General features: G+C 39.4%; 1 protein-coding gene across 1 annotated transcript in view; it reads right to left on the bottom strand.

The window, feature by feature from the left end:
• LOC122564839 (nuclear receptor subfamily 5 group A member 2-like) overlaps positions 1 to 25,960 on the bottom strand; it is a 116,739-nt gene that overhangs the window by 79,598 nt on the left and 11,181 nt on the right. The window contains exon 4 of the mRNA XM_043720163.2: positions 8,208 to 8,851. Coding sequence (XP_043576098.2) covers positions 8,208 to 8,851 — 644 coding nt within the window. The remainder of the gene's footprint in view (positions 1 to 8,207; positions 8,852 to 25,960) is intronic.

The raw sequence follows: 25,960 nt of genomic DNA, 5'->3' as shown, positions 1-25,960 counted from the left end.
TATTTCCAAGTCAGGATGACGAGTGACTCAGATGGGAACTTACAGGTGGTGGTGCTCCCATTTTTCTGCTGTCCTTGACCTTCTAGAAGTGGTCATCAATTTGGAAGCTGTGGTCTAAAGATCTTTGGTGAATTCTTGCAGTGCAGGGTGGCACGGTGGCTCAGTGGTTAGCACTGCTGCCTCACAATGCCAGGACCCGGGTTTGATTCCAGCCTCGGGTGACTGTAGAGTTTGCACGTTTTCCCTGTGTGTGTGGGGGGGGGCTTCCTCCCACAATCCAAAGATGTGCAGGTTAGGTGAATTGGCCATGCTAAATTGTCCATAGTGTTAGGTGTTAGCATCAGTCAGGGATAAATGCAAAGGAAGGGTCTGGGTGGGTTACTCTTCAGAGGGTCGGTGTGGACTTGTTGGGCCGAAGGGCCTATTTCTACACTGTAGATAATCTAACCACAAAAAAATTTTGTAGACTGACCATTAACTAGAAATTCAACTGGACTCACCACATAAATTCAGTGGCTACAACAGCAGGTCAGAGGCTAGGAATATTGCGAGTAAGTCACCTCCTGGCTCCCCAAAGCCTGTTCATCATCTACAAGGCACAAGTCAAGACTGTGATGAAATACTCCCCATTTGCCTGGGTGGGTGCAGCTCCAACAATACACAAGAAGCCTGACACCATCCAGGATAAAGCAGCTTGCTTGATTGGCACCACATCACAAGCATCCAATCCCTTCACCACCAACACTTAGTGACAGCAGTATGTCTACAAGATACACTGCACAAATTCACCAAACACATGAGTAATTCATGATTATTAAGCTCATAAGTGATACATCATAAATTCTAAAAGGAAACTATGGGAATGTATATTTCTCCAAAGCAAGAATTTATTTATTATTTACTTTTTTTATTTTCCATTTACAGGTAGTCTCCACTATCTGAAAGTAGAGCGTTCCCAAGAAACCTTTCGCAAGCCAAAAATGGCACAAAGCAAAGGTGCATGACTTGGATGGGAAGAAGTATCTCCATTTTATGGAAAAGCAAAATCCTCTTCGGATTTACAAAAACAGATGTTAATGTAGGTCTTTCTTAAAAGCAAAATTGCGAAAAGCAAATGTTTGAAAATACAGGGATACCTGTATTCATAATTTACAAAATTTCTGTTTTGTACAAAACATTCATTCGACTAGGTACAGTTATTATTTTTGGTTTTCAGATGGAGATGTTGATTGCTTGAATTTCTGATCATCCAAGCCTCGGCGTCAGCAAATAGAACATAGAACAATACAGCACAGAACAGGCCCTTCGGCCCACGATGTTGTGCCGAACATTTGTCCTAGCTTAAGCACCCATCCATGTACCTATCCAATTGCCGCTTAAAGGTCACCAAAGATTCTGACTCTGCCACTCCCACAGGCAGCGCATTCCATGCCCCCACCACTCTCTGGGTAAAGAACCCACCCCTGACATCTCCCCGATACCTTCCACCCTTCACCTTAAATTTATGTCCCCTTGTAACACTCTGTTGTACCCGGGGAAAAAGTTTCTGACTGTCTACTCTATCCATTCCTCTTGATCATCTTATACACCTCTATCAAGTCACCTCTCATCCTTCGCAGTTCCAATGAGAAAAGGCCTAGCACTCTCAACCTATCCTCGTACGACCTATTCTCCATTCCAGGCAACATCCTGGTAAATCTTCTCTGCACCCTCTCCAAAGCTTCCACATCTTTCCTGAAGTGAGGTGACCAGAACTGCACACAGTACTCCAAATGTGGCCTAACCAAAGTCCTGTACAGTTGCAACATCACTTCACGACTCTTGAATTCAATCCCTCTGCTAATGAACGCTAATACATCATAGGCCTTCTTACAAGCTCTATCCACCTGAGTGGCAACTTTCAAAGACCTATGAACATAGACCCCAAGATCCCTCAGTTCCTCCACCACACTAAGAACCCTACCGTTAACCCTGTATTCCGCATTCTTATTTGTCTTTCCAAAATGGACAACCTCACACTTGGCAGGGTTGAACTCCATCTGCCACTCCTCAGCCCAGCTCTGCATCATATCCAAATCTTACACTAAATATAAAAACACTCTTTCAACCTCAGACTCCACAAAGTAAGTCAAATGCAGCTGAAACTAAGGAGTTAATTTTATAGAGATTGTTGGTACTCACTTACTCTTGACCTTTCCCTCATAGTTTATGGGAGCCAGAGTTGGAAATACATCAGACAAGCGGCCTGCTCTTTGGTGAGTGAGGTTCTCTAGTGGACAATTAAGTACTCTTAAGGGCAATGTGCTAACTCCATCAGACTTTTTCTCTCTATGGGAAAAACAGAGTTGAGGCAGGCAGGCAGCCTCAACTATGCAGGCAGCTGAGGGCAGCAAATGAGAGTGAGGGTGGTATATCTCCTTTGGAGATGACCCACATGCCCATCAAAGATATCCCTCTCCCACCAGATGGTATCTTATGAGGAAAGATTGGATACACTGGACTTATACACATTGAATCTATAATAAAAGGTGATCTTATTGAGACACATAAGATGCTGTAGAGACTTAACAAGGTAGAAGATAAAATTCCCTTGTGTGAGTGACTTAGAATCATGTGACACAGGTTCCCAAAAAAGAGTCTACCATTTAAGATGGAGAGAAGGAGAAACATTTTCTCCCAGAGTGTTGAGAGTCTTTGAAACTTTCTTCCCCAAAGACTGATAGAGATGGGGGTCATTGAATATTTCTAAGGCCAAATAGGTTCTTGATTGCTAATGGAGTCAGTGCTTATTAGGGGTAGATGGGAATGTGGAATAAGGCTATTACCACACATCCATGTTCTCAGAGAATGAGCCTTCTCCTGTTCCCATTCATTTGTTTGTATGTACGTCCCTTTCCCCATTGTCTCTAATCTAACTACCCTACAACCTCCCAGCCATGCTCATCCAAATCCACATACTTATCTGATGACTAGAATCACCTTCACTTCTGCATGGGGACTGTTGCAGTCCAGTAGTGGTGATTTCTAGGGCAGGATGTCCTGTCCGTAAGGGGTTCAATGTCATAACAGTGTAGCTAGTTTCCACATCAGCAAGATGCTGTCCACTTCATAGGTATTTGCGGTGGGGAATTATCTATCTCCTCATAAAACAAAAATAGCAATTATTATCGAGTTACAAATACCTTTAACATATCTTTCAACTCATCTCGACCCCAAGAAATGTTTCTATTTCATCACTGTGGATGCATTAAGTTCCTGGGATTTCCTTCCTGACATCATTGCGAGAACATATCAGAAAGCTACAGCTCAAGAAGGCGATATACTACCATCTCCTCAAGAATGCCACGGTGGCACAGTGGTTAGCACTGCTGCCTCACAGCACCAGGGTCCCAGGTTCAATTCTGGCCTCGGGTGACTGTCTGTGTGGAGTTTGCACATTCTCTCCGTGTCTGCGTGGGTTTCCTCCCACAGTCCAAAGATATGCAGGTTTAGGTGAAATGGCCATGCTAAATTGCCTGTAGTGTTAGGTGCTTTAGTCAGAGGGAGATGGGTTACTCTTTGGAGGGTCGGTGTGGACTTGTTGGGCCAAAGGGCCTGGTTCCAGACTGTAGGTAATCTAAAACTAGGGATGCAGCCTTTGCCAACATCATTCATGCACCAAAAATAAACAATAATTAACAGCATACAAATAGATTTTGTAACATTAAAACTCATATTGAATGCTTGTCCTGGTCCTGCAACTCTGCTGACAAACATGAGAGGATAAATTATGTGGCAATACCATTACCTCGAAGTCACACAATGTCCTGTTCCTTCATTGTTCCTTATACTCACAATTAGCATGTTTATGGCGTTTGATATACTTGTGTGCACATGGTAACAACTGACCACTTTAGACTTCACAACTTACTGGAAAAATGAGATGCTGAGCTATCATTTTCACAGCACAGGATGCACTTAAGTATTTTATTTTAGTTGAGATTCCCCTAAAAGAGTATGTACTCTTTTTAATACAGGAAACAGAAGCATAGAAATACAGTTATCACAGTACAACAGTCAAGTAGAATAAGGGAAATGGAGTATAGAGCAGAATTTCTCAATTGTTTAGATTATCTCACTTACCTAGTTACCAAAATTAACTTTGTACAATCATATCGCTTTTTAAACAGGGGCATCTCTGCAAAAGTCCATTGTGAAAATATTACTTCCTGTCACCATTGTTTACATTGAAGTTATTTATTTTAAAGCGAATTTCCACAGCTGCCAAGATTAAATTTCCAGCTATAGTTCTTTATCAAGAGGTTTGATGAAGGATGGCAACAACTTGAACTGCACACTGAATCTGACAAACATGGAGGTGACCTTGCCTGCTCTGGCCGGTGCTAATGTGGCCCTTATATGACAGTATTGATTTTTTCCCAGAGACTGCAGATAGAGTTTTCTCAACTATAATTTCTCAATATGACATCTTTCAATTACGTTTTCCACTTGACACTATGCTGTACACTACTAGTTATTGCATCGATGTCTATCCTTTGACAAGTGATGTATTTTAAATCATTATCCAAAAGGAGATAGGTAAGATTATTTTGTCACTTTGGTTGTTCTTCAGCTTTGTTGTCTCCACTTCAGAGTTGGTAAAAATCTCCATGATTTGCTCCAGCAATAAATTAAATTCCAGCCATCAGCTGTTAAATATATTTACCTAAAACAATTGTTACCCCGAGGAGTATTGCCAGAAATCAAGGAATAAGGAAGACTAAATACAACTTGGGTTCATTTTTCTAAAGAAATCTAAAATGTTATTGGATTCCCTTTTATACCCTTGCTGAGATAACACTGACAGATTCAAACACGACAAACACACAGGAAGGTTTGTTAATTGCATTATCTGCACAATGTCGAGAACCTTTCACATAAGGCCAATGGTGAGATCAGGGATGCCAGCTGTATATGTTTCCAACCATTTTTGGGGCATTTGCTGTGAAACAGTTTGCATTATCAGTTTGAGAAGACTAGAAGCCCGAGTGCTGGGATGTTTAATGTAGCCAGTGATGAAGATTTAGAAGGTATGGCTAGTGACATTTGCAGCATCAGTAAAGACAAACCTGGAGTGTCGGGTACCAGAAAATCATGGTGTGACCATCGGAGAGGTTTCAGAATGTTCATAGCACCATTCATAAATTAGCTATGGAGCGCTAGATCATGATTGTTAGATCATGCTTAGGGGAAGTTGTGAGCAATGTTGGCTGAGACTTTGACCAAAAGGCTGTTATTAAAACTGGGCAGAGGAAGGAAGTCATCACTTGGAAATTAGAAAAGAGCTGGAAGCCTGTATGTTTCACCTGTTGTCATTACAATTTACATTTAATATAAATGAGGTCACATGTCTTGACAAGAGGGAAAGTGACAGGGATTTTAATCAGCTTTGGACAAATAGACTGTGGGATTTAAAATGTTTGGCTTAGTCTTACTTCAATCAATTTAAGTCATTAAGTAATCTTAGAACAACTTATTTTATCTGCTGAATTAGTAGGGTTCATTTCACTGTAAAATATTTATTCTTGGCATGTGGAATTGCTGTAAGACATACATTTATTGCCCTTCTCTAGTTATTTAATGAAGGCAGTTTTTATTTTAAAACAGATTATTTGCTCATTTGTACGTAGGTGCTGATGGTTTGACAGGCATATGTTGCCCATCCCTAATTGCCTTGGAGAAAGAAGTGATGAGCTGACACTTTGAACTCTGCAGTCCATGAGGTGTACACCCACAGTTAGGAAGAGAGCTCCAGGATTTTAACCCGGCAGGTCCCACTCCATCAAGGGCATGCAAGTCCTGGGCCTCCTCCACCACCAAACCATTACCACCTGACAGCTACAGGAAGAACGTCTCATATTCTGCCTTGGGACCCTGCAACCACACAGAATAAATATGGATTTCAACAGCTTCCTCATTTCCCCCTCCCCCCACATTATCCCAGTCCCAAGCCTAAAACTCGACACCGGCCTCCAGACCTGTCCATCACTCCCCCCTCTGACCTATCACCTTCTCCCTCACCTTCATCCACCTATCACTTTCTCAGCCACCCAACCCACCACCCCTCCCATTTACCTCACAGCCTCGGCTGACTAGCCTCATTCCTGATGAAGTGCTTATGCCCGAAACGTCGATTCTCCTGCTCCTCAGATGCTGTCTGACCTGCTGTGCTTTCCCAGCATCACACTCTTGACTCAACTATCTCCACCACAGTCACCTCTTGCAGGCTTAACTTTTTGATGGAGGTTTGGGTCAATGTTTTAATAGGTCTTCACATGGTAGTGTCAAATTTGGTTTAATGATGATCTGTGAAGTACCTTTTACAAATGTTTACTGTTAGTGTTGATGGTTTGATATGTCACTGAAAAAAAAATATATCATTAACTATATCATATATCATTAATGGAATCATAGAAGAGTTGCACGACAGGCCATCAGCTCATGTGTCTCATCTGCTTTCTGCAAGAGTGACTCAGGCCACTTCTCCAAGGCTTCCCTGTAGCTTTGTATTTACTTTTCTTTGTATAATTATCCAATTTCCTTTTGAAAATCATAATTGAATTTGCCTCCCCCACACTCACAAGCAATACATTGGAGATCCAATGGTTGCTTTGTACAAAAGCTGTTTCTCATGGTCCCTTTGGCTCTTTTGCTATTCACTTATGAGTCAACCACTTTGGTAAGGAACTAGAATTAGCAGGTGAAAATGACAGGCTTCATTCCTTAAAGAATATTAGTGCACCACTTGTGTTAATAAGATAATCTGACAACATCATAGAAAAACATTTTTAATACTACTGCACAGCAGGATGCTATTTGCTCATCAAGTCCATTTAATCATTTTTATTGACGAAACAATCTATACTTTTACATCTAAATTCAAATTGCATCATGAGGAGATTTCACTCTGGATTATTAGTTTAATCCTCTGGAAAATAATTCAACAGCATAATCCATGTTTCGTATTTGATTATGTGAGTCAATTTACCAATGATGCTCACTGTGATCAATTAAGTAAGTCTGGGTATAGACTCAGAGCAAACTAAAACTGGAGAACAACTATAACTTTATCTTTGAATAAAAACATGCTGTTTGGTTTCTAAGAAATTATCCCAATTATCATTTTACTAATTTTTGAAATGTATGTAAATTTGAATTTAGATGTTCAAACACTTGGGGTATAGATGTCTTATTACTGGAACTAATTGAAGTAATTATACTACCTTTTTGGCAATGCCACATATCTGTTCTGAGATATCAGTTCGTATCTTTTGTGATATTGGCACAATGATAATCTCTAATTCTGATTTTTCACTTGTGTAAAGAAATATCAGCTAATATCTTCTCGGACAGCTTGACTACTCACTTCAGAATTCACAAAAAGTAAACCTTTTTTTAAAATAGTCATCTAAAAGATAAAAGAAGTCATCAGGAATGGAATCATTCGTGACCTGCTGAATGTATTAAATGAAGGTAAAGATTCCACTCTCTAATTTCAAACAAAGAAAATCTCTTCAATCAATAACAGGTACCAAGAAAAATAAAACATTTTAATTTTTCTCTATACTTTGCAAGAATACAAAGGATTTATCTGAATATAAGGTATTTTAAATATTGAGGTTAAAAATGCATTTTGGTTTCAATGTCCATCTCTTCCAATATTTTACACTGGCTTCTCAAAATATCTTAAAATTAATCATTTTTCCAAAACGCTGAATGTAACAATACGGAAATACTAATAATAATTTAAAATCAAATCCTAAAATAAATAAAATAAAAAAGGATAACATTTAAAACTGATCATGATATTGCATCAAATGAAGCATTGAAACCTTTTAGTTGCAGAGAATCTAAACAAGGTCAAGTGTTTGTAAGTAACTTTTGTAAAGGTGAAATGACACCATGCAGAAAGTAAACCTTTTGTTTCTGTGACAGGAAAGCTGACAGCAATTTGATTTCAATCAACACAGAGAAGAAAGTATGGGACAATTAAGGTTCATAGTCATAGAATCATGAGTGTTTCCGTTCTCCCCACTGCAACTAGTTGTGCAATGTTAGTTGGTAAAATAAATTTTGAAAATAGCACTCAGTACAATTTGTCAGATATTGAATGATATGATTCACTTTCCTCAGCAAGATTTATTAAATCAAGTTGAAGATTGTCTTACCTTAAGTTCTCTGAAGAATATACAACTGCGTGCCCATTCAACTATGGAAAAGAGGGTCTGGTCAGCCATTTTGCACATGAGACCAAAGGTGCTAAGTTTTTCATGTTTTCCCCTATTGGCCTGTTCCTGTTGTAGATACGTCAAAATCTTAGTTTGGACTTGAAGTTCATCAGGTTCACACCGTAAGAGCTCTAGAATCAGCTGTGGGACTGAAGGAGGAGAATTGGATTGATAGGTGTCTGGATAGGGGTAACCAACCAGAGATTCTGGTGAACTTGCGTAGTGGTCTGGGTACTCAGACTTGATTGTTCGGTTATGAAACGATGTGTACTGATAGTTTGGCAGTACTCCATGGTTTGGCACGGACATGCCGACTGGTGGCGCTCCATAAAGGTTTCTGTCATAATCTGTGGCTGGTAAAGCAGCTGGGTTTGGCGGCATGCCTTTGGATAAAGAATGTATATTATGTATGGCAGTTGGGAGTGAATAGTCAGTTTGCCCAGATGACACTGTTTGAGGCACAGTCTCTAGCTTAAAGCCATTTGCTCGTATCAAGGCTTTCTTTTGCTGTTTTAAAGCTCGGTCACGCTTGTACATTGGCCCAAATTTGTTTCTTCCTCCTCTCATTCTGTCTGCACGGACAGCTAGTTAAGAAAGCAAAAAGAATACTCATCAACTCAACCTGGGCAGAAAGAGTTAAGATAGCCACTACTTCAAACACATGATATTAGGAGTGTACCAGTCTGAATTTTCAAAGATTCACAAGTTCACAAGTCAACAAAACCTTACCCCAAGTTGTTTGACATGCAAATATTTATTACAAAATTCATCAACTAATCTCTGAATAAGGATGAAGGAAAATTAGTATCAAAAAGAGAAAAATATTGTTTTCCTCTAAAGCCAAGATAAAGCAATTTTTTTCAACCTTTCAACTTTTTTTGGCAAAGCTTCTGAACCTTCTTATTTTGCTTCTTTCTGTCTTTAGATTTCTTTATATGTGATTTGCAACAAAATGTTGAGCTGGCGGCTGCTTCAAGTTTTATTGTTTGCTGATGGATTCCTAATAAAACAGCGATTGGAATGTGTAACTGGAGGTTGTTTAATGATAAACCATGTTAATAGATTAACCAAAATAATTAAATAATGAAATTGAGAACCCCTTAGAAGGTGTGCCAGTAAATGGCTCATTGATATCAATATAAATAATGAAGATCACTGGCTATAATAATGGTCTTCAGAAGTTGTTCATTGGCATTTTCTATTGAATATACAATGAAGCAAATGCTATACTTTGTAAATTATTAGTCATTAGCATTGAAGTTAATGATCAATAGAAATGAATTATTTTATGCAGTACTCAATAATGGTGGACTTGAGAAAGAATCATTGACATTAAATTAACATGAAATTCATGTTGTACATGAGTTACATAAATGTATTCATATGTTAATTCTAAAAATACTAAAAGCATATAATATTCTTTCTTTGCTATTTTGAAGAATTATTGCTTTGAAGCTGAAAAGATCTGGATCTCAATCTGAACCTGTCTGATCTATTAACTTTAACCAAGCACAATGCATGATGAGCTCAAAGAACATTAATCAACATCCATTACTGAACCAGCTCTCCCACAGATTGATTAGGTAAAGATGATTTTCAATTCGGGACTGAATCATCTGAGCCATAAAAATCAAAGGTTCAGTCCCTGGTTTCCTAGCCAATGATGACAAGTTGTTACAGTGGCCTTGATGTACCTCAAGGTAGGCAAAGTTGATAATGCTTCTGTTGACTACAGGAACTGCAGTTGGAAGAAGCTTAATTGTCAAATGTGAACAAGGACAAAATCAACTCAAGTGACTTCATAGGCAAATAGGCTGTTAGCACTCACTTCTAATATGAAACGAGAATGCTAATCACTTAAACAAACTGTCAGAAGCTGCAACTTGGCCTGGCTGAACCTTGTACAGATAATGTTGGAGCCCACATTATTAATACCTGTGTCCAATTTTGCATATCCCAGCCCTAAAAATTCCTCCGGTGGCAATCCCAATGTTTATCTAGGGATTATGCTTAATGGCACTTTCAGAGCTCAGTTCCCTGGGGTTTTTGGAATCAGTAAGAGGACATCTTTTTAACATGAGTTAGGGAAGCACAAGATGACACTGTATCCAGAAGAACATTTCCTTTTACTGGACAATGAGAAATATGTTTGCAGTATGTAAAAGTAAAAAAACCTACTCTAGGAGAATAAGGCACATATAACTGTATTTATGCTCACAGTAGTCTGAATTAGTTCACCTGAATAATTTTCATTATGCGCACACACTTAGCATTTAAATTTATATACTGTACAAATCAGTTACAGATAAACTGTTACTCAGATAAACTGTTACTCAGTACACATGCAGAAGTTCCTGATGATTCCTGATGAAGGGCTTATGCCCAAAACATTGATTCTCCTGCTCCTCGATGCTGCCTGACCTGCTGTGCTTTTCCAGCACCACACTCTCAACTCCTCACATACAGAAAACTTTAATATAAATTAGTCTTAAATAGTTTTAGATCAGAAAATACGATTGAATTATACTTCATGTATTGTCACCTGGAGAGGTTATCTCAGATACGTAGGCATGGACATCAGTTCCAACAAGAAAGGTACTGAAATGCCTTAATATAGCTCTGAATGGACACAGTCCAGAGCTACACGGAGGAGGGTTACTGGTTTTGAAAAAGATGTGCGTAGCTTGATTAGCAAACATGTCTTCTCAGTTACTCTACTTACCTCACTGAATTTGAAGAAGCAAAGCCATCCTGATTACAACCAGAACACACTTTAGGATGAACCTCATCCATGATGTGCTTCACTGATACACAGCATCCTCTGAAAAACTTTAGGATATTTGGAACTGTGCTCTTAAGAAGGCACTTTGTGGCTGGTGTGAAGTATGTAAAGACAAATTCTATCTAGGACATTGTAATGTTTAGAGAGTATTCTCTTAATGTGTCACTGGAATGTGGATTCTGCTGGGCAGGGCTTTCTCATGGCTGCTCCTCATTAGAAATTTGAGAGCTTTCACTGATACAGGAAGCTCTAAAATGTTAAGATTTATGAAACTAGAAGAGAGTGACAAATCCAGAGGAGCAGAAAAAAGACCACTGTACAAACTGTTAATTATATGATCACACATATATCATTCCCCTGATACAATAGACAATAGGTGCAGGAGTAGGCCATTCTGCCCTTTGAGCCTGCACCACCATTCAATATGATCATGGCTGATCATCCTTAACCAGTATCCTGTTCCTGCCTTATCTCCATAACCCTTGATTCCACAATCCTTGAGAGCTCTATCCAACTCTTTCTTAAATGAATTCAGAGACTGGGCCTCTACTGCCCTCTGGGGCAGAGCATTCCACACAGCCACCACTCTCTGGGTGAAGACGTTTCTCCTCATCTCTGTCCTAAATGGTCTACCCCGTATTTTTAAGCTGTGTCCTCTGGTTCAGCACTCACCCATCAGCGGAAACATGTATCCTGCCTCCAGAGTGTCCAATCCTTTAATAATCTTATATGTCTCAATCAGATCCCCTCTCAGTCTTCTAAACTCAAGGGTATACAAGCCCAGTCACTCCAGCCTTTCAATGTAAAGTAATCCAGCCATTCCAGGAATTGACCTCGTGAACCTACGCTGCACTCCCTCAATAGCCAGAATGTCTTTCCTCAAATTTGGAGACCAGAACTGCACACAGTACTCCAGGCGGGGGGACCTAGAATCAGGGGATGTAAAAAGACCCTTTTGGGAGTTATCTACAGGCCCCCAAACAGTAGTCTGGATGTCGGATGTAAGTTAAATCAGGAGCTGAAATTGGCCTGTCGCAAAGATGTTACTACAGTTGTTATGGGGGATTTCAACACGCAGGTAGACTGGGAGAATCAGGATGGTATTGGACCTCAAGAAAGAGACTTTGTGGAGTGCCTCTGAGATGGATTCTTAGAACAGCTGGTGCTGGAGCCAACCAGTGAGAAGGCAATTCTGGATCTGGTATTGTGCAATGAACCAGAATTGGTCAGGGGCCTCGAAGTGAAGGAGCCATTAGGAGGTAGTGACCATAATACAATAAGCTTCAATTTGCAATTTGAGAGGGAGAGGGTACAATTGGAAATGACAATATTTCTGTTGAATAAAGGGGACTATGGAGCTATGAGGGAGGAGCTGGCCAAAGTTCAATGGTGCAATACCTTAGCAGGGAGGACAGTGGAGGAACAATGGCGGATATTTCTTGTATAATGCAGCAGATGCAGGGTCAGTTCATTCCAAAAAGGAAGAAAGATCCCAGGAGGAGACATGAGTGGCCGTGGCTGATGAGGGAAGTTAAGAAACATATAAAGTTAAAAGAGAAAAGGTATAACATAGCAAAGATAAGTGGGAAAACAGAGGACTGGGAGGCTTTTAAAGAACAACAGAGGATTACTAAGAAGGAAATACGCAGAGATAAAATGAGGTACGAAGGTAAACTGGCCAAAAATATGAAGGAGGATAGTAAAAGTTTTCTCAGGTATGTGAAAGGCAAAAAAATGGTTCAGATTAAAATTGGGCCCTTGAAGACAGAAACAGGGGAATATATTACGGGGAACAAAGAAATGGCAGAAGACTTGAATTGTTACTTCAGATCTGTGTTCACTGCGGAAGACACAAGCAATCTCCCTGAGGTAACAGTGGCTGAAGGACCTGAACTGAAGGGAATTTATATTTGCCAGGAATTGGTGTTGGAGAGACTGTTAGGTCTGAAGGTTGATAAGTCCCCGAGGCCTGATGGTCTACATCACAGGGTACTGAAGGAGGTGGCTCAAGAAATCGTGGATTTGTTGGTGATTATTTTCCAGAGTTCAATAGATTCAGGATCAGTTGCTGCGAATTAGAGGGTGGCTAATGTTGTACAACTTTTTAAGAAAGGTGGGAGAGAGAAAGTAGGAAATTATAGACCAGTTAGTCTGACCTCAGTGGTGGGAAAGATGCTGGAGTCTATTATAAAGGATGAAATTACGACACATCTGGTTAGTAGTAACAGGATAGGTCAGAGTCAGCATGGATTTATTAAGGGGAAATCATGCTTGACTAATCTTCTGGAATTTTTTTGAGGATGTAACTCTGAAGATGGACGAGGGAGATCCAGTAGATGTAGTGTACCTGGACTTTCAGAAAGCTTTTGATAAAGTCCCACATAGGAGGTTAGTGAGCAAAATTAGGGTGCATGGTATTGGGGGCAAAGTACTAACTTGGATTGAAAGTTGGCTGGCTGATAGGAAACAAAGAGTAATGATAAACTGCTCCATTTCGGAATGGTAGGCAGTGACCAGTGGGGTACCGCAGGGTCAGTACTGGGACTGCAGCTTTTTACAATATATGTTAATGATATAGAAGATGGTATTAGTAATAACATTAGCAAATTTGTTGATGATACTAAACTGGGTGGCAGGGTGAAATGTGATGAGGATGTTAGGAGATTACAGGGTGACCTGGACAAGTTAGGTAAGTGGTCAGATGCATGGCAGATGCAGTTTAATGTGGATAAATGTATGGTTATCCACTTTGGTGGCAAGAACAGGAAGGTAGATTACCACCTAAATGGAATCAATTTAGGTAAAGGGGCAGTACAGAGAGATACAGACATGCTTTCCCTGTATTCAACTGATGGAGCCTAGCATAGCATTAAAGATAGACAGCGTCAGGCCCCCGTTGGCTGGTGTCATGGTGGCTCAGTGGTTAGCACTGCTGCCTCACAGTACCAGGGACCCAGGTTCAATTCCAGCGTCTGTGTGGAGTTTGCACATTCTCCCCGTGTCTACGTGGGTTTGCTCTGGTTTCCTCCCACAATCCAAAGATGTGCAGGCCAGCTGAATTGGTCATGCTAAATTGCCCATAGTGTTAGGTCTGGGTAGGTTACTCTTTGGAGGGTCAGTGTGGAATGGTTGGGCCAAAGGGCCTGTTTCCACACTGTAGCGAATCTAATCTAATCACATAGTCTGGGATTGGAGACAGATAGCTATAGATGCCATTTTGAAAAAAAGATTTCGTATAAATGCAGAGCAGCTGAGACTGCAGGCTGCTTCAATTCAATATGAATCAGGCTTTTGAAATTGCTTCAGTCCTCCAAGGATGATATATTTATGCACAGTGCATTTTCATTTTTTGAGCTATACTGAGAGGGGGCATGGAAGAAGAGATTTGAATATGGCTTACTAAACATCTGGAACAGTGACATAGACTGTGCAACATCAGGAATGTCTTCAAGATTCTCACAATCTATGGCTTTGATTTAGCTGTACTTGGCCTCTAACAAACCTTCTTCAGAATATAGATTGTGAAACAAATGATGTAGCTTGACAAAGTTTGGAGATCTCTGTTATCTAATTATGTTAGGAATAGTGATGTAGTGTTGCTTGCGTAGGGTTTTACAAATAAGACAAAAAGGGAGATCGTTATTATTATCTCCCAGACTCCATTTTGTGGCATTACTTATTATCAGCAGCATATGACATCTCATTCATTTTCTAACACATAAATATAATGTATGAAGTACTTCTGTGAAACAATTGTTAAACTATAGCTGTTCTGGTTGAATGCAATTTAACCTTCTAATTGTTAGAAATTGCATGTTACCCTTCGTGATAAATGACTTGATACTGCCAAGACTGTTTTCAATGCTCAAATCCCAGATTATGTATTCTTACTGCCTCCCGCTTGACAGTTAACTCAACGAAATCTGAAGGTTATGCCAAGGTTGGGGTATCTGTGAAAGGGCTGCATGGGCAGCACAGTGGCTCAGTGGTTAGTACTAGTTAGTACTGCTGCCTCACAGTTCCAGGGACCTGGATTCAATTCCACCCTTGGACTGTGTGGAGTTTGCACATTCCCCCTTGGTACTAGAGGTCCCTCTCAGTCCAAACTTCTGCAGGTTAGGTGGATTGGTCATATAAAATTGCCCATAGTGTCCAGGTTAGGTGAGTTAGCAATGGGACATGCAAGGTTACAGGGATATGGTGAGGTCTGTGTGGGATGCCCTTCAAAGGGTCAGTATGGACTCAATGGGCCAAATGGCCTCCTTCTGCGCTGTACTGATACTATGAGAAATCTCTTCCACTTCAAATAAGTGGAGCTAGAAATTAGAGGAGAAGTGTTGCAGGATCTCAGGCTTGCTGCTTATGGACACCAGCCAAAGGGGGCGTGACACTGTCTGTTTTTAATGCTCTGCCAGACTCCATCAGTTGAATACAGGGGAAGCATGTCTGTACCAGGGGAATGGTACAGCCATGCCAGGTGAGAGGAATGGATGAGTTAAGATCTATTTGGTCTGAATGTACTTCAGGTATCTTCTAATTGATCTGTATGGAAATAGAAATGAAAAAGGAAATTCCAACCCATAAATTCCTTACTGCCGTTCTCAATAATTAATTATAACTCAATAATGTTGTGAATATATGAAATATTCATGTGTGAAATAATGACTGTTAAAAAAGAAAAAAGAACACAAGGAAAAGGTGCAGAAATAGACGATTCAGACTATTGAGTCTGCTTCCCCATTTGATATAAACATAAGTGATCTTGCGTATTGATCCCATTTTCCAAACCAGTTTCCAGAACCTTGATTCATAAGACAGCAAAAATTTGTCTCTCTCATAGTGAACAATGGAACATCCACAACTCTCTGGGAAAGCAAATTCCAAAGATTCATAACTCTTTGAATGAAGTAACTTTTCATCTAAATCAATAATGATCTCCTGAGACTGTGCCCTCATGTTTTAGATTGCCTGACCAGCTGAAACAATCTCTGAGCATTTATCCTATCAAGCCCCTTCAAAAACTTCTATATATCAATGAGATCATCTCTTATGCTTGTAAACCCTAGAGAATATAGGCCCAATTTACTAAGTCTCTTATCAAAGGCCAACCCTCTCATCCCAGGCATCATTTTAGGGAACTTTTGATGCATAGCTTCCGATGCGATCATATCCTGCCTTAAATAAAATCAGAATTAATCGCAATATTCCAGGTGTGGTCTCATCAAAGCCCTGTACAATTTTAGCAAGACTTCTGAGTTTCCATACTCCAATACCCTTGCAATAAAAGCCAACATGAGATTTCTTTTGCCCAATTGTTGGCTGTGCCTACATGACAACTTTCTGTATTACATACAAAAGCACACTGAAGTCTCTTTGAAACTTAACAGGTTTCTACTGTTATGAATGATTTCACGTCTTTATTTATTATACTCCATCTGCCACTTTGTTGCCCACGCACTTGACCTATCTAAATCTGTTTGCAGTTTCTGTGTCCTCCCCACATCTAACCTTCCCACCTAGCTTTTGTCATTAGATACATTTCTCTCTGTTTCTTCATCTAAATTATTATATTAATTGTAAATAGCTGAGTTTTCAGCACCAATCATTTTTATGCTCATTCTTCATCTCTATCTATTAACCACACCTCTCTTTGTGCTAATATATTCCCCTAATTTCAGGGACTGTAATCTTGCCTATTAACCTTTTGGGGGTGCCTTATCACATTGACGGTATAGAATAAAGGGACTATTCTAAAGCATGTGCAGGAGCAAAGAAACTTGATTTTATGTGTACATTAGCCATTATAGGTGGCAGAACAGATAGAGAAAGCTGTTAATGAATCATCTAGTAATCCAGGCTTCATAAATGGGTGCACAGTTTACAATAGCAGTAAGGTCATGATGAATTAAACAAAGAACTGTGGATGCTGGAGGTCTGCAGTACACAAAAATAGAAATTGCTGGAGAAACTCAGCACATCTGTGAAGAGAAAACATAATTAACATTTCGAGTCCAGTGACCCTTCTTCAGAGCTCATGATAAACTTATATAAGGCACTGGTTAGACATCAGCTGGAATGTTGTTTACAGCTCTGCGTGTCACATCATAGAAAGGATATGAACACATTAGAGAGAATGCAGAAAAAGTTTATGAGAATGGTTCCAGGGATGAAACTTTCTCATTCCTCATTATAACTGTTCTTTTGCCTTTGAGTCTAAGTGACCAACTTAGAAGATGAGTCTAGAATAGCATTAGTTCAAAATTAATCCAGTCCATGGAATAAAACATGGGTGGATTTCTGCTTAGACACTTCAGAGATGTTGTAGGTCACTCTGAAAGGAAACAGAAGGCTCAATCAGCCCTTTATAAGGTTAACAGCATAGGAGTGGGGAGGGCCAGCTGTGCCCTTTCAGCACCAAGGTGTCCTGTGTCACTTATTTTCTGTTCTCTATCAAATCTTATAAAAGGGGCTGATGAAAACAGTTTGAAAGTGTTTCCAGGGAGATAGAGTGGCAACTTCTGTACATGGTCAAAAATGAACATACTAGCAGCCTCAGGGATTAACAGGGAACCAGAAATGCCAGACCTGTGGCAATGGGAAACCAACTGGTCGCTGAAAGAGAAAGGTCCTCCTCCTTATCTTGCACATTTTAACCAGCGTCAGTTATGGGATTGGGGTGGGTTCATAACAAAATTATGTTAAAATTTGAAGTCCGGAACCAAGACGAAAGTTAATATCAAAATGAGAATTGGCCTCAACAGCTGTTTGGATGTTGTGTGTAATATTTTATATATTTCTACAGTGTAACAGAACTGGTTAAGCTGTACGGCATGTTTAGTATAGTACATTATGGGTCTAATCAAAAAAGCACAAGATGTAGCTTTTATGCAATGCTCCAATGCTTTGTGTTTGATCGAGCTAATAATACAGATTTGACAAATCTATATTCCATAGTTACAAATTTCTATTTTCCACTAGCAAATCATAGAGTATTATAATACTATAAATAGTTTGAATTGAATACATTGATAACTTCCCATTTAATGTTATTCTTCCAATAGAAATACCAAAACTGAATAATTTAATACCTTAAACAAGGAGTCAATCTCACAGTGAAATGTGTCTTTGTCAAAGCTTCTTCCATTTCCTAAACTAATGGTGATGTTTAAATCTACATACATTATTTGATTTTTGCAGATTGAATATCAATGCACGCATTGCAAGCTATTCTGTGCAGCTTATTGGATCATAATGAAATCAGCTGTCCAGTAAAAAGCTCATGCAGAATCTTTGAGCTTGATATATCACATTTTGCAATTCATTGAATGATGGAAAATTGTGCAATATCTTCAAATGTCCAAGACTCATTAACTTCCTTGGCCTAATGGCAGGGAGGTAAACAGTTAGTGGTGCAGTTCCATCCCCAAATAGAAGAAGTGTTCAATGAGTGTGGATGCAGCGTCACTGCAGTCAGGAATGTAACAACAGTGAGTATTTACATATTTTAGATAGATATGCACCTATTGTCCACCAACAGAGGTTTCTATGTGTCAGTTATCTAATGACAAGCTCATGACTGCTTCTTAAAAGCAAACATAAGCATGAACAGTTTGGAGTCAAGTTGGTCATGAGATGTCATGTGACAAGGAATTGAAACTAAATCAAATCAATTATTCCCAACCCAAGCCTAAATTTTGCAGGGTTTGGTATCTTGATGAATATTTTTTCTATTTCATGTTTAGTGAAACTCACAGTTGCTTGCTTTGGAAACTTTTATTTATGATTGAGCTTGTCAAATATCTAACTGACTGAAAACAAACCCTTTATTTATATCTCATTTCTTTGGGATTTATAACTGCATTCTGATTGATAATTTGTTATAAATGTGAATCAAACTGCTCAAAAATATTCAACGTATTTTTTAAAAAATTAATTATTTATAATTTGGTTTTTATCAGCAGATTCAACAACTCTTGAAATATTTTACATTTACTATTCACTATTAATTACTTAATTTCCTTTCAATGTTTTAAGCATTCACTATAAATTTAGGAGAATCTGTAGAAATAGTAGAAAAAACATTAGATAATGGAAATTCATCCCCAAGGCATATGTATTATTTTGTTCATTCAGCACAATGAGATTTGTCAATTACTCAGAAACAATATTTCCCAAATTATACCCACTGTCAACTGCAAATATTAGATGAATTGTGAATAGATTCCCTTAATATTATCTTAATAATGGATAAGGTGAAAAATTTGCTCTGGTTAATTCTAATAACATGAAATTGTACATGTGTACTATTTAATAACATTTTGTCTTTGTAACAGGGGAGAAGTCAGACTATAGCATACAACAACGTGTCCAAATTTACTTACATGTCTGCATCATGGACGGTGAATAGAATCCTACTACACTTACAAATTAAAAATGGATAGATCCCCAGGTAGTTCCAATATATTACCCCAAAAGTAACATATTGAATAGATTATCTCTAAACTATCCTTATAATACAGGAGGTAAATACAGTCCTTCCATCCTATCACAAAAATACACAAAGTGAATGGTTTCTCTCTATTCTACTCGGATTTCACCAGTTTCACCAGTTTCCTCATTTCCCCTCCCCCCACCGTGTCTCAGTCAAATCCATCGAATTCAGCACCGCCTTCCTAACCTGCAATCTTCTTCCCGACCTCTCCGCCCCCACCCCAGTCTGACCTATCATCCTCACCTTGACCTCTTTCCACCTATCACATTTCTGACGCCCCTCCCCCAAGTCCCTCCTCCCTACCTTTTATCTTAGCCTGCTGGACAAACTTTTCATCATTCCTGAAGAAGGGCTTATGCCCGAAACGTCGATTCTCCTGTTCCCTGGATGCTGCCTGACCTGCTGCGCTTTTCCAGCAACACATTTCCAGTTCTCTCTATTCTATCCCGCTAATTCAATTAGTGAAAATAGTGCTATTTTTTATATTTCTATGCCATTCCAATCAAGCACACAGTGAATAAGTGTCCTTTAAATTATTCCAACAATACAGGCTATGGATAGTTTTCATGGGATGAATAGATTCCTTCTATACTATCCCAGTAACCAGAGAATGATAGAGCACATAAGGAGGCCATATGGCCCATCATCCGTGTGCCAGCTCATTGGTTGTGCTATTCAATTATTCTCACTCACTGCTCATTGTGATAGCTCAGTAATTCTTTCTTTTCAAGTATCTCTCTAATTCCCTTTTCAATCTTGATGAAGCTACTCAAACTTTCAGGCAGTGGATACCAGATCAAAACAGACAACATTAAAAACATTGATTTCCTGTGTCACATGTGGTTACTTTCATTCCTTTACTAATCACAAATCTGCCTCCTTTGATTACCAAATCTTCTGGCATTGAAATGCTTTCTCCTTCTTCACTCTATCATAATCATTCATGATTCTGAACACCTCTACTTAATTGCTCTTGATCGTCTTTTTTGCTAAAAACAAATCTTTCCATACCTGAAACCTAACCAAGGTCTCATAAATATTTACATTGCACATTTTGAATAGATTTCCCACATATTTCCTCTATGCAAATTCTTCTGTCCAAGTTACGTATCTTAATGCCAATCTGCGAAATGCACCTCCTCATCACTAATGTGAATTTTGTCAATTATTTACTGCAGTCAAACTCATGGACTCTCTTTTATTAAAACTGTAAAAAATAGTTAAGCTTTTGTTCCTGTCAGAAATTTCCCACATAACAGTCCCAGCCAATGTTTGGAAAATTAAAATCCCCTACTAGTTCAACCTTATTATTCATATATAGTTTTGAGATTTCTCAACATATTTGCATCTCACTTTCCTTCTAACTATTGGTAGGCCTATTGTATAAGGGAGAAAGTGAGGACTGCAGAGGCTAGAGATTAGAGTCAAGAGTGTGATGCTGGAAAAGCACAACAGGTCAGGCAGCATCTGAAGAGCAGGAAAGTCGACATTTTGGGCAAAAGCCCTCCCATCAAAATGATTATCATTTTCTTATTTCTCATTTCAACCCATATATATTCACAAAATGATCCCTCAGAAATAGCTTCTCTAATTATAGTAATGTTTTCTTTAATCAAAAATGCCACTCCCACTCCTTTCTTGCCTCTCCTTCTATCCTTCCCATAACATCTAAAACCTGGAACATGGAGCGGCCAGTCCTGTCCATCTCTCAGCCAAGTTTCTGTAATAGCTACCATGTCCCAGTCCCGTGTTCCCATAACAACCCGTGTTAGTCAGCTTTATTTGTAAGGCCTCTTGCATTGAAATAAATATACTTCATTCTCGGACTTGCTCTTATCTGTCTTTTCTAATTAACTTGCTCTGTTCTGATTCAGAACCATCCTCATTTTTTTAATGTCACTGTTACTTAGTGCAAGGTCTGACCATTATGAAGTGAGCAAATTGAGAATAAAGATATTTTTCATGTATTTACTTCAGCACTGTTTTCATTATTCTTGTTCGACATAGAGCATGATTGTAGGCAAATCGGTTACATAGGGGCCTCCTTAGCTATCTTGAAGGTTCGTGGGTAGGCGCGTTGCAATTTGATTAAAATTATTTTACGTAAAAGATCCATTATGATCTTACTGATGGCGAAATAAGTTCAAGAGCTTCCTGCTCCTATTTACTATGGTCACAAATGCTTCTGCGTATCGTTGGCTGAAAATGGAGATTTCCTTTCAATTAATCGGACTGCTTTCTTTAATACTTCTAGAGCCAAATAAATCAGTGAAATGTCTCAGTTTACGTTGTGCATGTGTTGAATGTTCTTCTAGAAAGCGTGACAATGTTTTGTACTTTGAAATTGTACATGTGTACTATTTAATAACATTTTGTCTTTGTAACAGGGGAGAAGTCAGACTATAGCATACAACAACGTATCCAAATTTACTTACATGTCTGCATCTACAATATGTGATTGCATTTTAATGCTATTTCACCTTCTCCCTTTCAAAGCTCTCCCATCACCATTGACTTCCAGCTGTAGGAAGGAATACCATCAGCTAGGGGAAATCAAAAGCCATTATTGATCCAACTTGATAACTGGATGAAAGTAGGTCCATTTCAATAAAGCAAAATGGGCTAGATTTCCTCAGTGGATCATCTCACTTGCATTACATCAACCCCAAGATTTTCTGCAAAGTTCTCCATTGTCTATAACATTAGGCTAGCTCTTTGCAAGTCATGACTAGATTCCCTACAGTGTGGAAACAGGCCCTTCAGCCCAACAAGTCCACACTGACCCTCCGAAGAGTAACCTACCCAATCCCATTTCCCTCTGACTAATGCACTTAACACTATGAGGAGAAACTGAGGGCTGCAGATGCTGGAGATCAGAGCTGAAAATGTGTTGCTGGAAAAGCGCAGCAGGTCAGGCAGCATCCAAGGAACAGGAGAATCGACATTTCGGGCATAAGCCCTTCTTCAGAAACGTCGATTCTCCTGTTCCTTGGATGCTGCCTGACCTGCTGCGCTTTTCCAGCAACACATTTTCAGCACTTAACACTATGGGCAATTTAGCCTGGCCAATTCACCTGACCTGCACATCTTTGGACTGTGGGAGGAAACTGGAGCACCCAGAGGAAACCGGAGCACCTAGAGGAAACCCATGCAGACACAAGGAGAATGTGCAAACTCCACACAGATAGTCACCCAAGGCTGGAATCGAACCTGGGACCCTGGTGGTTGTAAGCAGCGGTGGTTACCACTGAGCTACCTTGCTTCCCCTGTTTGATTAAGATTGCATTTTCTCAATATAATTAAAGTACACTTTAGGTTTTAACTTTCTGTAATTATTTATTCAATACCTTGTTGCCATTTCAAGAGGTGAACCTTAAAATAAAATTTCTTCTTTAATTAGTGTTCATTTAATTAAAATGCTTGTGATAAATTTTGTGTCATGCAGTCTGTTGCCGCTTATTGTTGCAACTTTGCACAGCAAACTAAATATGTGTGGAACTACTTGAGATTCCTTGCTCACTCTAAGTTACAAGTTAATTAAATTTTCTTTGATAATCACAACAATTGATATGTGTTTTTCCTGTTTCAAGCAACTATTCAATGGTAAATTTGAACCAAAAGTGAGAAATAAAACAACCTAGGTATATTGAGATGATTTTTCTACAACGAAATGTAGAGTATCAAAACAGAAAAATGTAAAAATTAGGAGCAGGCCTAGACCATTTGGCCCCTCAAGCCTGCCCCATCAATCAAATAGATCATGGTTAATCTGTCCAGGCCTCAAATCCTCTTTCATGCTAGCTCAACATTGCTATCAACTCCCCGTTATTTCAAAAATCTACCTCTTCTTGTAATATGTTCAAAGGGGTGGCATGATGGCTCAGTGGTTAGCACTACTACCTCACAGTACCAGGGACCCAGGTTCAATTCCAGCCTCAGGTGACTGTCTGTGTGAAGTTTGCACATTCTCCCCACGTCAGCGTGGGTTTGCTTTGGGTTCCTCCTACAATCCAAAGGTGGGCAGGTTAGGTAAATTGTCCATAGTGTTCAAGGATGTGTAGGTTGGGTGCATTGGTTAGGGATAAATTTAGAGTGATGGGTCCAGTGGGTGGGTCTCTTCAGAGGGTCGGTGTGGACTTGTTGGGCTGAAGGGCCTATTCCACATTGTAGGGATTCTATGATCTTGTCTCCATAATGCTCTGGAATAGAAAATTTCAGACATTCATATTTGGGGAACGAAATTCCTAAGCATCTCAGTTTTAAATGAGCACTCCCTAACTTGGTAACTATGCGCCCTATTTCAAACTTTCCCCACTAGTGGAAACATCTTCTCAATATCTACCCTGTCAAGCATCCCCCCCCCACCCATTCCAGAACCCTGTCTGCTTCAACAAGATCACCTCTCATTCTTTTAAACTCTAATGAGTAAAGGCCCAGCTTGTTTAGCTATTCTTATAAATCAACCTCTTCATTTTAGGAATTAGACTACTGGATTTTTTTGAACAGCTTCCAACACCAGTATACCATTTTTTAAAATATGGCGAACAAAACAGTACACAAACTTTAGGTGTGGCTCTGTCAACACCCTATCAATAAGGCCAAACTTGCATTTGCCTCCTTAGTTACTCGTTGCACCTGCATGCTAACTTATTGTGTTCCATGCACAAGAAAACACAAACCCCTCTGCAATGCACTTTTTTGGAGGTTCTCTTCATTGATATAAGTCTGCTATTTGAATCTTCCTACCAAAGTGCATGAACTCTCACTTTCCTACATTAAACTCCAACTGCGAGGTTTTTGCCCATGCACTCAACCTATTTACATCCCTTTGCAGATGCCTTATCACAACGTAACCTCCCAACTATTTTTGTATTGACAGTAAATTTGGATACATTACACTCTGTCCCCTCCTCTAAGTCACTAATATACGTAGTAAATAACTGAGGGCCTCAGACTGATCCTTGCGGCATTCCACTAATTCTGCCTCTCCAATTGAAAAAGACGAATTAATCCTAACTCTCTCTTGTCTGTGTGTTGACCAATCCTCAATCTGTGCTGATACTTTACCATAATAAAATGAGCTCCTATCTCGTGCAATATCCTTTTATGTGGAACGTTATCAAATGTCTTCTTAAAATCCAAATACGCTACATCTACCAGTTTTCTTTTATTAACTGGAGTTACAATATCCTCAAACAACTCTTGCAAAATTTTTGAAAAACATATTGAATCTGTTTGATCAAATCAGGCTTATCTACACGTTCTGCTAGTTCTTCCTTAATATTGGGCTCTAGCATTTTCCCAATGACTGACGTTAGACCAACTGACCTATAGTTTCCTGCCTATTTTATCTTTATTCTTTCACGGGATGAGGGCATTGCTGCCCATGCAGTATTTATTGCCCATCCCTAATTGACCAAGAGGACAGTTAAAAGTCAACCACATTGCTATGTGTTTAGGCCAGACCAGGTTCATTAGTGTCCTTCTTCCATAAACGACACTAGTGAACCAGATAGGTTTTTCCAACAATTGGCCATGGATTCATGGGCATCATTAGATTCTTAATTTCACTTAGTTATTGAATTCAAATTCCACCTTCTGCCATGGCAGGATTCGAACCCAGGTCTCCAAAGTGTTATCTGGCCCTCTGGATTAACAGGAGAAAGTGAGTCTGCAGATGCTGGAGATCAAAGTTGAAACTTTATTGCTGGAACAGCACAGCAGGTCAGGCAGCATCCAGGGAACAGGAGATTCGACGTTTCGGGCACAGGCCCTTCTTCAGGAATTGACGTTTCGGGCACAGGCCCTTCTTCAGGAAGGGTTCCTGAAGAAGGGCCTGTGCCCGAAACGTCGAATCTCCTGTTCCCTGGATGCTGCCTGACCTGCTGTGCTGTTCCAGCAATAAAGTTTCAACTCTGGATTAACAGTACAGTGATAATACCACCAGTCCCATCGCCTGCCCATTGAACCTCCCTCCCTGCTTGAACTAGGGCATCGTATTAACAGTTTTTCAATCTCTGGAACCCTCCAGTGAGTTCTGGAAATATTCCAACCAATGCTTCCATTATCCATGCAGCCATTTCCTTTATAGCCCTTTGGTGCAGGTCATTGGGTGCTGGTGATTTGCATGTCTTTAATCCCATTGGTTTGTCAAATATTTTGCCCTTTGTAATACAGACTGTTAGCATATTTTTTCTTCCATTAAGTCCTTGCTTATTTGTTATCTTTGGGATATTTATAGTTTCCTCCACCATGAAGACAGATGCAAAATATTTAATTAAATTGTCTGCTACTTCCCTGTTCCCCATTATCAATTCCCAAGTTGATTTCTCCAAAGGTCCCACATTTACTTTAGCTACTTTGTCTTTTTATATAACCATAAAAGTTTATGCTTTTTTTAGTTTGTCAATTTATTTTTAT

Source organism: Chiloscyllium plagiosum, unplaced genomic scaffold (assembly GCF_037043375.1).
Source record: "Chiloscyllium plagiosum isolate Xiang-an unplaced genomic scaffold, Cpla_swu_hap1 HiC_scaffold_21, whole genome shotgun sequence".
Taxonomy (NCBI): domain Eukaryota; kingdom Metazoa; phylum Chordata; class Chondrichthyes; order Orectolobiformes; family Hemiscylliidae; genus Chiloscyllium; species Chiloscyllium plagiosum.
This window is presented reverse-complemented; position numbering and strand designations above follow the sequence as displayed.